Source organism: Halichoerus grypus, chromosome 2 (genome assembly GCF_964656455.1).
Source record: "Halichoerus grypus chromosome 2, mHalGry1.hap1.1, whole genome shotgun sequence".
Classification (NCBI taxonomy): Eukaryota; Metazoa; Chordata; class Mammalia; order Carnivora; family Phocidae; genus Halichoerus; species Halichoerus grypus.
Window position 1 is genome coordinate 113,045,064 of NC_135713.1, and position 17,087 is coordinate 113,062,150.

General features: G+C 38.8%; 1 protein-coding gene across 2 annotated transcripts in view; it reads right to left on the reverse strand.

The window, feature by feature from the left end:
* STK32A (serine/threonine kinase 32A) overlaps positions 1 to 17,087 on the reverse strand; it is a 125,666-nt gene that overhangs the window by 54,842 nt on the left and 53,737 nt on the right. For both annotated transcript variants that reach the window (XM_036065734.2, XM_036065732.2), the window contains exon 5: positions 7,459 to 7,632. In XM_036065734.2, the coding sequence (XP_035921627.1) occupies positions 7,459 to 7,632 (174 nt within the window). The remainder of the gene's footprint in view (positions 1 to 7,458; positions 7,633 to 17,087) is intronic.

Genomic DNA, 17,087 nt, shown 5'->3' on the forward strand with positions numbered 1-17,087 from the left:
TCAGCCAGGAAAGCTCTGCCTGTAAGAAACTAAAGGCCTTGGTTGAAACAAATACTTTTGGTTCACAACTCAACAGCAAACAAGACCTTAACTGGTCACTGTGCTAACAGCTGTTTATCACTTCTCACCATCACATTGTCTTTAGATAGTACATTTTTTCTTTTAAGATTTTATTTATTTGTCAGAGAGAGGGAGCACAAGTAGGGGGAGTGGCAGAGGCAGAGGGAGAAGCAGGCTCCCCAGTGAGCAGGGAGCCTGACACGGGGCTCCATCCCAGGACCCCGAGATCATGACCTGAGCCGAAGGTAGACGCTCAACCAACTGAGCCACCCAGACGTCCCATAGACAGTACATTTCGGTCACACAACCTTCTTGGGGAGAAATGGGTATGTGGTAAAGAGCAAAGAAACAATGAAATCATACTTTGAAGAGCATCCTACCAGAACTAAGAGGAAATCATCCTAGACTCTTAGGTGTGAAAGAACCATTCCGGATCATTTCGTCAAACCTCCTTGACAGGGAAGTTTGCGGCTATGTTTAAGGTCATAGAGGAAATCAGAATCTGTTGTAGTACAACTTCTCAGAGGAATTATAGAGGACAGACTTAGGGTGACCCCCATGATCCCCACTTCCTGGTGTTCTTGTCTTGTATCATCCTCAGCCCCAAATGTGGCCTGATTATATGGCTTGATTCTAACCAACATTATGTAACAAAGTTGATGAGATGTCACTCCTGTGATTGTGTTCTATTATGTAATGGTTATTCAGTGATATATACTCTGCCTTTCTAGCACACTCGCTCTAGATTCTTGCTCTCCTCACTGAATTTGAGAAAACAAGCTAACACGAGTCATACAGCCACAAGGAAATTAATTCTGCCAACATCCTGACTGAAGTTGGAAGTTGACTCTTGCCCAGGCCAGCCTGCAGGAGAGAACCCAGTTCTGGCCAACACCTTGAATGCAGCCTTGCAGAGAACCCAGGTAAGATGTGCCTAGACTCCTAACCTGAACTATGAGATAATCAACATGTGTTATTTTAAGTCACTTTGTGGTCATTTCTTACATAGCATAAAAAACTAATACACCACGGAGGAAACGGCAGCACAGAGCCCCACATGCTGTGGGCACACAACAGGAATGTTTGGAATAAATTTAAAAAGTTGCTGAAGACAACATCACCCATGGTACCCTTTACCTGCTACGTTCACCCAAGGATCACAAGTCTGTACTGTCCTTGTTCATTTGTTCAGTCATTGATTTATTCAGCAACCACTCTGGATTAGATTATGTGCTGGGATTAAGAACATGAGTGAGGTGCTCCACCCGTAAGGGCTTAAGTTTAGGAGGGAGAGACAACACTTGATAAAGAATCTTGTGATCCAGGGGCTCCAAATTAGAAGCATGAATATAACCATTGTGAAGATGCAAATGAGTGCGTGTGTGTGTTTGCGCGTGTGTGGTGGGATACACACATAACCACCAATTTTATTTATACTACATGCCACAGGATTAAAACACCTTTCTGACATGGATGTTGAAATGTTTCCTTGGCTCCCTTTCATGCTGTGATATCATTAACTCTGGATGACAGGGTAGTCGTCTGTCCTTTCCCCACTGGAGATCAGCACGGAGAACACTGTCTAGCGACAAGGTGCTCAAGAGCCAGTTGTTGAATGAATATTTATAGCAGAGGCATTGTCCCTAAGATTTTTCTTCACCATTGAAATGCTGATTTCTAGAAGAATGATAGCAAGTAGCTACTTCAGTCCAAGAGCAAATGTGGGAACACTAGTTCCTATGTGTCTCTTTCTGGAGGGTCTGAGATGAACCTGAGTGTCAGTTATTGGTTCCTGTGGCGATAGCCAAGAAGACAAAGGTGATGAATAAAAATACCATCCTGTCTATTTTGGGAAATCATACATTTTCTTTTTTTCCTCCTTCCATACATCTGGAATCAGCTGGAGATGAAATGTTTTCAACTCTCTGTCGTACTGCAGTTATCTCTACAAATTGCCTCCTTAGAGTTTCATCTCATTCCTATAGGATTCGGAAAGCAGGGAATATATATATATATATATGTATATATGTAACTTGAGGAGAGCGGGGTAATCCTTACAAAGAGGAAAAGAAACGATCAAACGTTCCTTCACAAATAGCATTTTGATCCAGGATAACTTACTCTTTCACTCTTCCAATTCGCCTCATTAGCGTGGATTTGTAATTGAGACTTCTTTAACATCTGACCAGGGAGTGAATACAAATTTGTCTTTGGGCCCTAATCATTACTTTCTATCACATTAGTCACTGGAGAGACTGTGCCAATCAACCAAGCAAATAGTACTATCCCCATAGGAAGGATTCCAACGGGTTTCATTTTCCTTGTTTTCTTCATTGGTTTCTTCATAAAAGCAAATAATCACTGTGTCTACATTTTAAAATCTTTACTCCCTGATTAAATGTAAGTTACTAGAACTAGAAACTGGCCATCACTTGGAAACTACGCTGATTTTCAAGCTGTCCTCATAGAAAAATGTTTGACATCTTGCTAAGAAAAGTGTCCAATTACACAATTCAAAATTAATGCTTAGTGTGCAATCCTGTGTCTTTCACAACAACTGTAGAAAAGGAAGTTTCTAAAGTTGAGGACAAGCAGCTAAATATTCTACACATTTAGGAAACTACCAAAAATTAAAGTCAGTGGGTTAAAAAAAAAAGGTACACAAAATAAAACAACCCCCCCTTTATGTCTTGTTTGGAATTTATGAAAGAAATAGTATTTATGGTATTTAAAAAAATAACTAAAGTAGACACTGCCGACAGGAAGGTCAACATGAAGAAAAAATTAAAAACAGAGACCGTTCTATGTAACACAGGGAGATAAATGAGTGCTTTCAGAGTACGCTGCCTCTGACATAGACTGGACTCTTCTTTCTGCTCTCATTGTGAAAACCCTTTATAAATCCTCCGAGCTCTCAAGAAACTTTGTTTTGTCACCCCAAACCGTCATCTTGTCTGAAGTACTTCAGGCTTTCTCGCACAATTTAGCGTCTAGTTGTATGCCGCTCTCTCGTCAGTTGGTTCCGTATGTCCCATCTTCACCTGGGCCCCCAGACTGAGTACCTGCAGGCCGTGGCCATGCCTCACCTTGTCCCAAACGCCCCCACCCCCCCAAGCCACAACCATGCTGACCACCACGAGTGGGGAGAATGGTGAAGACATCTGCATTTTCTTCAGTGATGCCTCACCTACTTGTTAGCCATGCGACCTTGGGTGAGTTACTTCATCTTTCTAAACCAGTTTCCTGGACTGTAAAATGGGGACAGTAACACCCTCAGCCTCCTGGTTGTGAGCAGATGAAATGAAATAAATCACAAGTGCTCGGCAGAGCACCTGCGCCCCGGGAAGCCCTCAGTAAATGGCAGCCCACTGTTGCCACTGCCCCGCATTTGCTGACTGATGGGGATGATTTTGAATCTTCTACCGTGTCCAGAGACAAAATGTTGTTTTGAGTCTGAAATTAGGAAGTCACACATTTTATATATGCAGATGGTCTTTCCTTGTCTTAGGAAGCGACTGAATTTCATAGATTCTGTTTTCTTCATTCACACTGCAAAAACTCAGAACTCAGGATGTGTCTTACAATCCAATTCTCTGAGTAGCTGAAAGATGTTTTGTTACCCTAGATTCCATCAAATCTAGCATGAATTTTGTGGATTTTTTTGAAGAAAGATTTTTTTTTTTTTTGAGAGAGAGAAGGGGAGAGAGAATCTTAAACAGCCTACATGTTAAGTGTGGATGTGGGGCTGATCTCATGACGTGAGATCATGACCTGAGCTGAAACCAAGAGTCAGGTGCTTATCTGATTAAGCCACCCAGGTGCCCCTGAAGAAAGATTTTAAAAAGAGAATTAGAGTACTCGAAAGCCTGTCCTTCTTCCCTGTTGCTCTTCACGCTTTTAACTCTGCCCCGTGAGCGGGAGCCTTGGAGTGCCATCATTATTATCCTTTTAACGCCTCAGACAAAGGAACACAGCTTACTTTACTGTGTCTCTGTATTTTAAGCCACTTGACTCCTTCTCAATTTGATATTTGGTACTCTGGAGGCAGAAAGCCATGATTATCCAGGCAATCTCCCAATTAACATGTTTATTTGGTCACTACTGTCTTGAAAAGCCTTAATGATGTTGATACATGTCCTGATTTTTTCCAGAACACTTATGGGTTTGCTCGTTGCCCAAGCATAATTATTAATAGCAACTCCTTTCATTTTCAGGGGTAGTCTGGTTTGGATGATAAATTATATGGTTACTCCATGTGAAGACCAAGGTAGGTCTGAAATTCTTGGCTTTAATGTCTTGTATTTTAATTTTGTCTTTGTTATTTGTAAATCTGGCTTTCAGTCAATCATTTGTATGGTTGAGGTAGTGTTCGTTCCCTCATATTTTCACTACATGCTGGTTATACCGTGAAAAGCAAAACGCACGAGCCCTAACTCATGACGTTTACACTGTAGGAGAGCAGCAGATATTAAGTAGTTGCTCGTAAACATGTCACAGCTCCTCAGGAGAGGTACAAAGTGCTACAGTTGCCTATCAAATGTAACACATGTGGGGCGCCTGGGTGGCTCAGTCGGCTCAGCGTCTGCCTTCAGCTCAGGTCCTGGGATCGAGCCCCGCGTCGGGCTCCCTGCTCCGCGGGGAGTCTGCTTCTCCCTCTCCCTCTGCCCACCCCGGCTTTTGCTCTCTGTCTCAAATAATAAATAAATTCTTTAAAAAATACATATATATGTGTATATATACACATACATACATAACACATGGGAAGTGCAGTGGGGCCTTACAGACAACAGAAATACACCTGCATTATTTTCTGACCCCAAGAAGATGTCCTCTCATTTTAACACCATGCTCAGAATGTCACTGAGTTTGCATTCATTTGCCATGGTGAGGAGACACTTTAGTACAAAGAGGCTCTTCTGAGAATGGGCATGAAGTAATAATTGTGAGTGTGGAAAGGCCAAGAGGCAAAAAGTTAATCCTTGGTTTTTTATTTAAGTGGCAGAATGATGAGAGCAACAGAGAGCAAGGGAGGAAGGAACGGACCGCGATGCCTGGTGTTAGCAAGCTCCTTAGGGTACAAATTGTGCTGACTTTTCTGTTTTTTTTTTTTTTTTTTTCCCCTCCTGAATTCCTTTTGGAACACACTTTTAAGCATAGGGCAGAACAAATGAAGCCCAGAGGAGGAAGGCAGGGGCCCAGATTCAAACAGGGAAAGAAGAAAGTTGAAAGGTACTTGTAGCCATGCGGACTTCTCATAATACCTGCCTCCTTTCTGAGATCCAGAGTGTCAGCAACCCAACCAGATTGTGGGTTGGCAATCTTGGGTCAGATGAATGAGCATGAATACCCTGAGAAGGACACCATAGACTGCAAATAGGAAAGTTCCTCCTTAGAAAGAACTGGGGGGGACCAGAAAGTCAGTATGGGAGAAAGACTGCTTGGGAACAGGCTTCCCAGTTACTGACAAAACACCGGGTGTGTTCATTTACTTCCAAGATCCTACATGATTAACTGGTCTGCTTTCTGTTCATCTGTTGCCTGAATAGCACGATTCCAAAACAAATAGGTCCTCCGAAAGACAGGAAATTAAACAATGAGCATATAAGTATACAGGGTCAAGGCCACATACACAAACACACACACACACACACACACACACACACACACACACACAGATTGTTCCATAGTGCCTGCACAAAGGATCTATAAATTATGCTATATCTTCACCCACAGGCTCTGTACTAATCTAGATAAATTTTAGGTAAGCATCAACTTAATGGTTGGCAAATATTTTATTTGGCCAAATTTTTACTACACTGTAAAGATGTAAACATACTTAAAAACCTAGCAAATTCTTCAAAGATTAGAAATAAGTGGCAGACTCACATGTGTTGATTTTTCACTTAATGATGTGTACTTAATGTGTACTTAATGATGTGCATATATTTCATATGTGTAATGAATGCAAGTTATTATAGTAGACAGAGCTATGACTTTGGGTTCAGAGAGACCTAGGTTTACTGACTTTACTGAATCGGTTCTAGTACTTTTTGGTGGAGTCTTCAGGGTTTTCTATATATTGTATCATGTCATCCAGGAATAGTGGAAGTTTTACTTCTTCCTTACCAATTTGGATGCCTTTTATTTCTTTTTGTTGTCTGCTTGGTGTGGCTAGGACTTCCAGTACTATGAAATAGATGGAGCTAGAGAGTATAATGCTAAGTGAAATAAGTCTGTCAGAGAAAGACAAATACCATATGATTGCTCTCATACATGGAATTTAAGACACAAAACAATAAGCAAAGGGAAAAAAAGAGAGAGAGAGAGACAAACCAAGACACAGACTCTTAACTATACAGAATAAATGGATGGTTACAAGAGGGGAGGTTGGTGTGGGGGGGTGAAATAGGTGAAGGGGATTAAGGAGTGCACTTATCTAATGAGCACTGAGTAATGTACAGAATTGTTGAATCACTATACCGTACACCTGAAACTAATATAAGACTATATGTTAACTATACTGAAATTAAAATTAGAAACTTAATAAAAAATTCTCATAAATACCCTGGATGATAATTAGTATCTCCAAATGATAGTTTTCTCATATTTAATATGGTCCAACTATACCTGCTCTGATCACTTATCACAGGTTATTATAGAGATTGAGACACTATATAGGAAATCATCATTAAAAGTACCAATATCTTTACATCACACAGATTCTACTCCTGAAACCAATATTACATTATATGTTAACTGACTAGAATTTAAATAAAAACCAAACAAAAAAACCCTACCAATATCTTTTTTTTAAGATTTTATTTATTTATTTGAGAGAGGGAGAGAATGAGTGGAAGGGAGTGGGAGAGGGAGAGAAAATGTGAAGCAGACTCCCCGCTGAGTGCAGAGCCTGACACAGGGCTTGATCCCACAACCCCAAGACCACGACCTGAGCTGAAATCAAGAGTCAGACGCCCAACCGACTGAGCCACTCAAGCAGCCCACCTACCAATATCTACAAATTAAAGTATTATCCTTTTCTGTCTATTGTCTGTTAGGGTTTATAGCTACTTGTGTATTTCTTTGTTTCATTTAACACAGATTCCACAAGTGAAGGAGACACATTCTTGTATGTCACCTTTTCTTTGTCTAGTGCCAATACTCATTGATTCTGGTATTATTGTTTACTAACTGTGACTTTGAGCAAATTAAGCTCAATGGGCTCATTTTTTTTTTTTTTAATCTTCATAAGAGGGACAGTAAGACTACCTTAAGGGACTGTTGCAAGAGTTCAGTGAGGATTATCTGTCATGTTCAACAAGAACTTGTTGAATGCACCAGGTTGTGAATTCTCTCCTGCACATTCAGTGCGAGGCTGTCCCCTTGGACCTAACTGACCTGTGGATGACGCGCTGGCTCTGCAGGTAGTCCAAGGCCATGGCCAGCTCACAGATGAAGAGCTTCACCGTATCTTCCTGGAAACGGACATTCTGCTGCAGGTGATAACGCAGGTCCCCGCCCAGCAGGAGGTCCACTACCATGAACATATCCTCCTCATCTTGGAAGGAGTACCTGGAATAGAATTAGAAATGAAAGTGTATTAAATACATTTGCACACTATAGCGTCCCAGAGGCAAATGACACCTCATAGATCAGAACAGAGTGTTCTTTAGCGAAGAGTTCAAGCTTTGGTTGCAGATGGTCTATCTTTGCTCTGTGATCCTAGACCTTCAGTTTCCACATGTGTGAAGGGGAATAATAAGAATACCTACCACATTTGGTCATAGTAAAGAACAAATAGAACATTTAATGTCTTGCCTGACATATAGTAAGCCCTCAATAACTATTAGCTTACAAAGCTATAAAGCTCAGGAACTAAAGAAAATCCACTCGTCCACTTACCATTAACAATCATATCCTAACCACACTATTGCAGGAGGTCCATAAAACATGAATTAGGAGGTGTCCTTGAACCATTCTCATTCCCATTTTTCCACATGATCAACTTCATTGCCCAGCAACCTTATAACAAATCATGTACCACATTAATGATAAGAAAAAGATATAAAAGGGCAATAAAAAAATGCATAGTACAAGGAAGTAATTCACTTTGGGATGGGGAGGTAAGGGAAAGCTTCTCAGCAGAAGCGAGACCTGAGTTCCATTTTGAAGGATGGTGACAGTAATAAGCACAAAATACAGCCAGTGTCACTGATGTCTCCATTGAGCCTCTTCTCTGGGGCAGGTGCTGAAGCCCTCTATGAATGGCACCCCAGGGCCCCCAAATGCTGCTCTTAAGCTCCCACTTTAGAAATGAGGAAATCAAGGCCAGGTGAAGTAATATGCACAAAGTCAAACACCTAATACATGGTAGAGCTGAAGAGTTCTCCAGGTCCAAAAGTAAGATTTGATAGACAAAAGTAGCCTGCACTAAGCACAGACATGGGAAAGAACATCGTGTGAGTGGAGAAAGGAAAATAGTTTGGGTTTGCTCTAAAAACAACAACAGGTATGAAGGGGAAGCTTGAGCCTAGAGACGAGCACAGGGCAGATCCCATGACAGGTACCTTTTCACAAGTCTGTAGGCATTGGGGTGACATTGAAGAGTTTTAAGCAGGACGTACCATCAGGCATGGACTTCACACTTGAGGGAGCACGGGTTGGAGAGATGGGAAGAGTAAATGAGACATGGGAGAGCAGAACTGGCCTCTGCTGTTTGCAGAGAGCCTCTTGTAAAAAAAAAAATGCATTCCTGCTGCTATGATTTATTTTGTTCCTTCAAAGCAAAGACATGATTTCTAGGCAAAATAATGCTCTCTGAACCAGCACTGTTTTGACATGTTTCTTTTGACATAATGTCACTGAGATCACATTTTAAACTTTTATTTGAATCAAAGAATTAAGTGTTTTCGAGCAGGCCCAGGGATGCAAACTAATTCCTGGTGACAAATTCTTTGCTCAGGAAAGAAATGTAGACTATCAATAACTGAAGAACCGTACTTAGTATTTTTTCTTCTTTATACCAATCATTGTGCTAAAGGAGAAGATGGGGATTTGCAAGGAAAAGAAACAAGAGAAATTCAATGAATCATTAATCTGAGGCAGTAACATTCTAATGAAGACTAACAGTCCCTGACTTTATCACTGAAGACTGATTCGCATAGAAGATGACAGAAATGAAGCCCTTGTGGGAGTTAGACAGAAACACAGGAGGTGCTTTTTTAAAAATCTGACAGTGAATACATTTTTGGTGTTAATCTTCTGGAAATGATATTCTTCACCTCAGTGTGATGACTGGCTGGTCATCCCTGCCATAGGTTTAATGGGCACCAGAAAAAGTTCCTGGACCCAGGCTGTTCGGTTCACAAATTTCCCTCTGCACTACTGCGCATTGTATTTGTTGTGTTTTAAAGGTCTTTCAGTAAGCATCGATGTGCTAAAAAACATGTAATCATGCCTGGGACCTGTTGCACCTTCAGCTGCTTTCAGCTAATGAAACAAATGCTCCCTTAGGGGATGTGAGTGAGGTCTGTTCGGATTGGTGGCAAGTGGGGTAGCGGTGGTGATACGGGTGAGGCTTGGGTATCAAAAAAAGAAGAGACGTCAAGGCAAACAGCCTAGGCAGACCGAGCGAGCATACAGGGCAGCTGTTGACTGCGTTCAGCTACCATGGGAGGTCAGAAACCTGGCGACATACCAGAGGACTCCTCTCCCATCTCCACTGAACTCTAAGGAGGGGCAATGGTATTATTAAATTCGCCCTGATGAACAACCATTTTTACTGAGACTTGAGTGAAGCTATTTTTATTCCAAGAACAGACAGATAAAGGTGTCAGTCATAGGCAAGTTAACAACAGGGTTCTGCCATGCAAGGGATTATTAATCAAAGAAAGAAGCAGCCCAGGCAAGAGACAACATGCTTCACTTGTCCAGTATGAATATAAATTTATTTAATCATGGAGCCAGGTTTTGCTGTTAAGAATCATTTTTCTCCTTCAGCACATCAGATTTGAAGCCCTTTATAGATATCTTAAAAACTCTCAGAGAAAGGGAAGATAAGTATTTGATTATACAGAACCAAATCCAGTAAAATATGTGGGCAAAATATAGTTTGGTGATAACTAGAACATGCAAGTTCATACCATAGTCTGATATTTATTGATAAAAGAGTAAGAGCTTCCTTATACCTTGTCCATTTATCACAGAGACTCACTGTTGCATTTCCATGACTTTTATTTCTTAGCTGACGGCTCCAAAAATACTAAGTCTGGTCCCAGTGCATATGAGATGCATTGCAGTGTGCTCAGTAGGATAAGAGATAATCAATAGAAGACTACCATGTACTCCACCCTGTTCCATCATGTTTGGCCCAGACTATGGTTGTAGCTGTTCATAGCTTTCTCTGGATAATCTTGGACCTCTCCAGTCCTTTCTACACACCCCAGTTATATTTTTACACTGTGAGCCTTGTATCATCCAGCCGCATAAAACCCTTTCACCTCTTTCCATTGTCTATAGGATCCTGTATGGCCTGTCTCTGTTTACTTTTTCAGACTTAACTTTAGATCTCTTCCATCCCTCATCTAGTAATTCATGCTCTCTCCAGCCTTAGAGGACTGTGATGTGGTGTGGTCCGTGCCTACGTTCACGATGCTGTCCACTGCCTGGTTCTTTTCATCTTTCACCCTCAGCCCAAGTGACACTTCTCACAGAGACATTTCTAATACTCCATATTAAATCAGGTCACCTTGTTACATACAATGCCATATTCTTGTTCACAGAATTTAGCATAATTTGAAAATATTTTCTTGTGTGCTTTTGGCTTAACTGTTTTCATTCCCACTATGCTACCAGGATGCATGCCTGCTTTTACTCATCCTTGACTCCTGAGCACCTATATACTGCCTGAAATGTAGCCTCTACAAATAGCTGTAGAAAAAAAAAAATAACAAATTAATAAATGAACTAAAGAAAGGAAAGGAAAAGGTTAAAACACAAGCTTTGGGTGTGTGTGATATACATACATTCCTTAGGTTCTATTCTTTTTTTTTTTTTAAAGAACAACCAGATCTATTTTTTTAATTTAAATTCAATTAATTAACATAGGGTGTATTATTGGTTTCAGAGGTAGAGGTCAGTGAGTCATCAGTCTTATCTAACACCCAGTGCTCATCACATCATGTGCCCTCCCTAATGCCCATCACCCAGTTACCCCATCCCCCCACCTCCCTCCCCTCCAGCAACCCTCAGTTTGTTTCCTATATTTAAGAGTCTCTCATGGTTTGTCTCCCTCTCTGATTTTGTCTTCTTTTATTTTTTCCTCTTCCCCTACGATCATGTTTTGTTTCTTAAATTTCACATAAAAATGAGATCATATGATAATTGTCTTTCTCTGATTGACTTATTTTGCTTAGCATAATACCCTCTAGTTCCATCCATGTCATTGCAAATGGCAAGATTTCATTTTTGATGGCTGCATAGTATTCCAGTGTGTGTGTGTGTGTGTGTGTGTGTGTGTGTGTGTGTCTGTGTGTGTGTGTGTATGTGATATATATATATATATATATATATATATATATATATATATATCACATCTTCTTTATCCATTCATCTGTTGATGGACATTTGGACTCTTTCCATAGCTTGTCTATTGTGGACATTGCTGCTATAAACATTGGGGCACAGGTATACAAGTGCCCCTTCGGATCACTACATTTATATCTTTGGGGTAAATACCCAGTAGTGCAATTGCTAAGTCATATGGTAGCTCTATTTTTAACTTCTTGAGGAACCTCCATAGTATTTTCCAGAGTGGCTGCACCAGCTTACATTCCCACCAACAGTGTAAGAGGGTTCCCCTTTCTCCACATGCCTGCCAACATCTGTCATTTTGTGACTTGTTAATGTAAGCCATTCTGACTGGTGTGAGGTAGTATCTCATTGTGGTTTTGATTTGTATTTCCCTGATGCTGAGTGATGTGGAGCATTTTTTCATGTGTGTGTTGGCCATTTGGATGTCTTCTTTGCAGAAATGTCTGTTCATGTCTTCTACCCATTTTTTGATTGGATTATTTGTTCTTTGGGTGTTGAGTTTGATAAGTTCTTTAGAGATTTTGGATACTAGCCCTTTATCTGATAAGACATTTGCAAATATCTTCTTCCATTATGTTGGTTGTCTTTTGGTTTTGTCGACTGTTTCCTTTGCTGTGCAAAAGCTTTTAATCTTGATGAAATCACAATAGTTCATTTTTGCCTTTGTTTCCCTGGCCTATGGAGATGTGTCCAGCAAGAAGTTGCTGTGGCCAAGGTCACAGAGGTTGCTGCCTGTGTTCTCCTCTAGGATTTTGATGGATTCCTGTCTCACATTTAGGTCTTTCATACATTTTGAGTCTATTCTTATAAATTAGTATGATTACCAACTAAATTCGAAGAAGTCACTCATGCTTGAAGCTGTCTCATGGAAGCCATCTTGAGATAAATCTGAATCTGAGCATTGGAAGAGATCTAAAATATTTCCAATGCAACATTTTTCAAGTTGTGGCTTATAACCTATTAATGGGTTATGAAATCAGTTTGTTTGGTTCTAACAAGAACTTTATTTATTTTATTTATTTATTTATTTATTTATTTTTAAAGATTTTATTTATTTGAGAGAGAGAATGAGATAGAGAGAGCATGAGAGGGGGGAAGGTCAGAGGGAGAAGCAGACTCCCTGCTGAGCAGGGAGCCCGATGTGGGACTCGATCCCGGGACTCCAGGATCATGACCTGAGCCGAAGGCGGTCGCCCAACCAACTGAGCCACCTAGCCGCCCCAACAAGCACTTTTTTTAAAGAAATAAAATAGATTGAATAGCACAGAAAAAAACATTGCTTATGAAACTTTTGGTTTTGTGAATATGTATGTCTCTGTGAGTATATCTACTAGATTGTGATGAAAAATATATTTCTTCCTATGGTTTGCAGTCAAAAAAACTTGAAAATCATGACACTAGGAGAACCTGCTGCCTATTGCAGAACTGTTGTGCCAAATCTTCATTCAGACTCTACCTTAGCAAGGGTCGGTTCTAATATCATTATCTAGAAAAACAAAGGAAATGAATTCTGATATTAGTTACTGCTTCTAAAAGCATTCAGGTTTTGGAGAAAAACTATATTGATTGATTCATCAAAGAATCAATTAAAAACACACTTAAGAAAAATACAATTAGAAAATAAATATGGGGGTGCCTGGTTGGTTCAGTAGGTTAGGTATCCAACTCTTGATCTTGCTCAGGTCTTGATCTCATGGTTGTGAGTTTGAGCCCTGCACTGGGCTTCACACTGGGCATGGAGCCTACTTAAATAAATAAATAAATAAATGTCAGATAGGTCTGGGTTTAAATATCACATGTGAATTTGGAGCAAATCTTTTAAACTCAGAGAGGTTATCTGCACATTGGTAGTAATTTTATGCACCATGTGGCAAAGAGTATATTAGGTATAACATTTGTGAAGTAATTAGCACAAAGCATGGCACATAACATAGTGGTAAAGAACATGGTCTTGGGGCCAGACTGCTTGTGTCCAAATCCCAGCTCTTCCCCTTAATGTCTTTATAACTGGAAGAAGTTATATAAGCCCTCAACATCCCCATCTACAATGGTACAAACCTCACAGGGCAATTGGGAAGTGAATTAATACATATTAAATACTTAAAACAGAGCTTGGAAGATAGCTTGCAATAGGTAAATGTTAGTTCTTATTTTAATTACCTTTCTTCTTCCACCCATGAATGTAATATAGCTCTGGTATTAAGCAGATTAATTTTATGCAGTTATTTCCCATTATTTCATAAGATGAAATGTCATATGAAGACATTTACTGTCAATGGCATAAGCCACATGATGCTCACTAATTGGACTTTTCACTATGTGTCAGATACCATGCTAGGTACTTGATATGTATTATTGTATTTATTATTATGTATTATATATTGTATTTAATTGTTACTGCAATATCTCCATTTTTACTGATCATAAGAATTCAGGTTTAACTCTCAAAAAATTAGCAATTCAAGTCCATCAACATATTTAAAAAATTCTACACCAGGACCAAATGAGATTAACACCTGGAAATCAATTAATAGAATACATAATATTAATAATTAAAGGACAAAACATAAGATCATCCCATTATATACAGGAAAAGCATTCCACAAAACACTCATTCATGATAAAACTCTTAATAACTTAACAAACTTGGAATAAAAGAGAGCTTATTCAATCTGATAAAGGGCATCTGTGATAAAACCTACAGTGACCATCATACTTAATGGAGAAAGACTGAAGGCTTTCCCTCTAAGATCAGAAGCAAAGCAAGATCATCTGCTCTCACTTCTATTGAATATAGTACTGTAGGTTCTAGCCAGTGTAATTAGCCAAAAGAAAATAATAATAATAAATCAGTAAAAGACATCCATATTGGAAAGAAACAAAACTACCTTTAATCACACACATGATTCAGCATATAGAAAATCATAAGAAAACCACACAAAAAAACCTATTAGAATAAATAAAACAGCAAGGTTGCAGGATACTAGATCAGTATACAAAAATCAATTGCATTTTTCTAAATAAGCAATGAACACTATGAAAATGAAATAAAGAATATGGTTGCATTCATTAAAGTTTCAAAAAGAATAAAATGCTTAGGAATAAATTTAGGAACCTTGTGCAAGACCCTTACACAGAAAATTATAAAACTTTCCTTAGGAAAATTGAAGAAGATCTAGGTAACTAAAGACTACCCCATGTTCATAGATTGGAAAACTCAAATATTGTTAAGATGTCAATTATGCCCAAATTGATTTATAGAGTCAGTGAAATCCCTATCAAATTCCCAACAGGCCTTTTGCTTCTGCATAAATTGACAAGCAGCTCCTAAAATTTACAAGGAAATGCAAAACATCTAGAATAACCAAAATAATTTTGAAGAGGAAGAAAATAAGACTTTGACTTTCCAATTTCTAAATGTCCTATAAAGCTATAGTTATTAAGACAGTGTGGTACTGGCATATTGACCTATGTATCAATGGAAGAGAATTAAGAGTCCAGACATAAAGCTCCATAGTCACTTGATTTTTGGCAAAGGTGCTGGGAAAGGAGAGTTGGTTTAACAAATGATGCTGAGACAATTAGCTATCCACTTCCAAAAATGATGAACTTAGACCCCACCATATAAAACAGTTAACTCAAATGGGTCCTAGACATAAAGGTAAGTGCAAATACAATAAGATTTTTAGAATAAAACATAGGATAAAATCTTTGAGACATAAGAAGAGGCAAAAGTTTCCTAGATACAATATGAAAGCAAGGTCCATTAAAAAATTGATGAATAGACATTACCAAAATTCAAAACTTTTGCACCTCGAAAGACACCATTAAGAGAATGAAAAGGCAAGCAGCAGACTGGAGAAAAATATTTGCAAAAAATATACTCAATAAGGAATTATATCCAGAATTTACAAAGGACTATTACGACTCAATAATAAGACAACCCAAACAAACAATGGGCAGAGCTACAAATAGATATTTCACTAAGGAGAATACAGATAAAAAATGAGCAGCATCATTAGGAATTAGAAAAGTGGAAATTAAAATCATAAATGTCATACATATCTGAATGGCTATAATAAATAAGAGGTGATAAGAAGTGTTAGTTTAGGATGCTGAGAAAAGGGAACTCTGATTCACTGTGGGTGAAAATGTAAATGGTGCAATCACTTTGGAAAATAGTTTGTGAGTCTCTCAAAAAGTTAAACATAATATTACCATTTCACCAAGCAATTCCACTCCTAGCTATCTAACCAAGAGAAATAAAAACATATTTCCATGCAAAGACTTGTACGCAAATATTCATTGCAGCATTATTCAGAATTGCCAAAAACTGAAGAAAGGCTAAATGTCCATTAACTGGTGAATGGACAAAATGTGATATATTCATACAGTGGAATAATATTCAGCACTAAAGAGGAATGATCTACTAGCACAGACTACAACATGGATGAACCTCATAAACATTAAGCTACGTGAAAAGAAGCCAGACATTAAGAGATGACTTATTTATAATTATATGAAATTGCCAGAAAAAGCAAAAGTAGAGATACAGAAACTAGATTAGTAGTTGCCTGGGACTCAGGGTGGGAATGGGGATTAACTCTTAATGGGTAAAAGCAATCTTATTGAAAGGATGAAAATATCCATAAATTGATTTATATCAATTACTGCACCACTCCATAAAATCATTGAATTGTTCCCTTGAAATGGGTGAATTTTATGACATGTAAAATACACCTCAATAAAGTTGTTATTTTTTAAAAAAGGACAGTGAATAGGGAAAGAAAGGATTATGGTGTAGAGAGGTTATATATTTGTTCAAGAATCATATGTTAGGAAATTGTGGAAGCAGGATTGCATCTAAATCCACACGGTTAACATACATGCTGTATGAACAATGACCAATATAGTTCATAAAACAAAAAGCATCCAAAGCTTATAATAAAATCCTGCCAGGGAATAGAATAGTTATTTAAATAACAAAATGCCCTTTGAGTCAACTCCCAAAATTCAGTTTCTATGCCTCTAGGGTATTCTCATTCCAATGGTGGGACATTTCCAATCATCAGCCAGCCAGGCATCCATAGAAGAATTTTTAAGAACCAATGTTGTCCATGAGAGATGATGGACTCTGAAAAACAAACTGAGGGTTCTAGAGGGGAGGGGGTGGGAGGATGGGTTAGCCTGGTGATGGGTATTAAAGAGGGCACGTTCTGCATGGAGCACTGGGTGTTATACGCAAACAATGAATCATGGAACACTACATCAAAAACTAATGATGTAATGTACGGTGATTAACATAACAATAATAAAAAAATTTAAAAAAAGATTACAAAAAAAAAAGAAGAACCAATGTTGTCCTATGCACTCAAAGGTTAGAACAATTGATCTGTGTTTTTCAGACTCTGAAAAGGGTGTGCTCACAGCAGGCT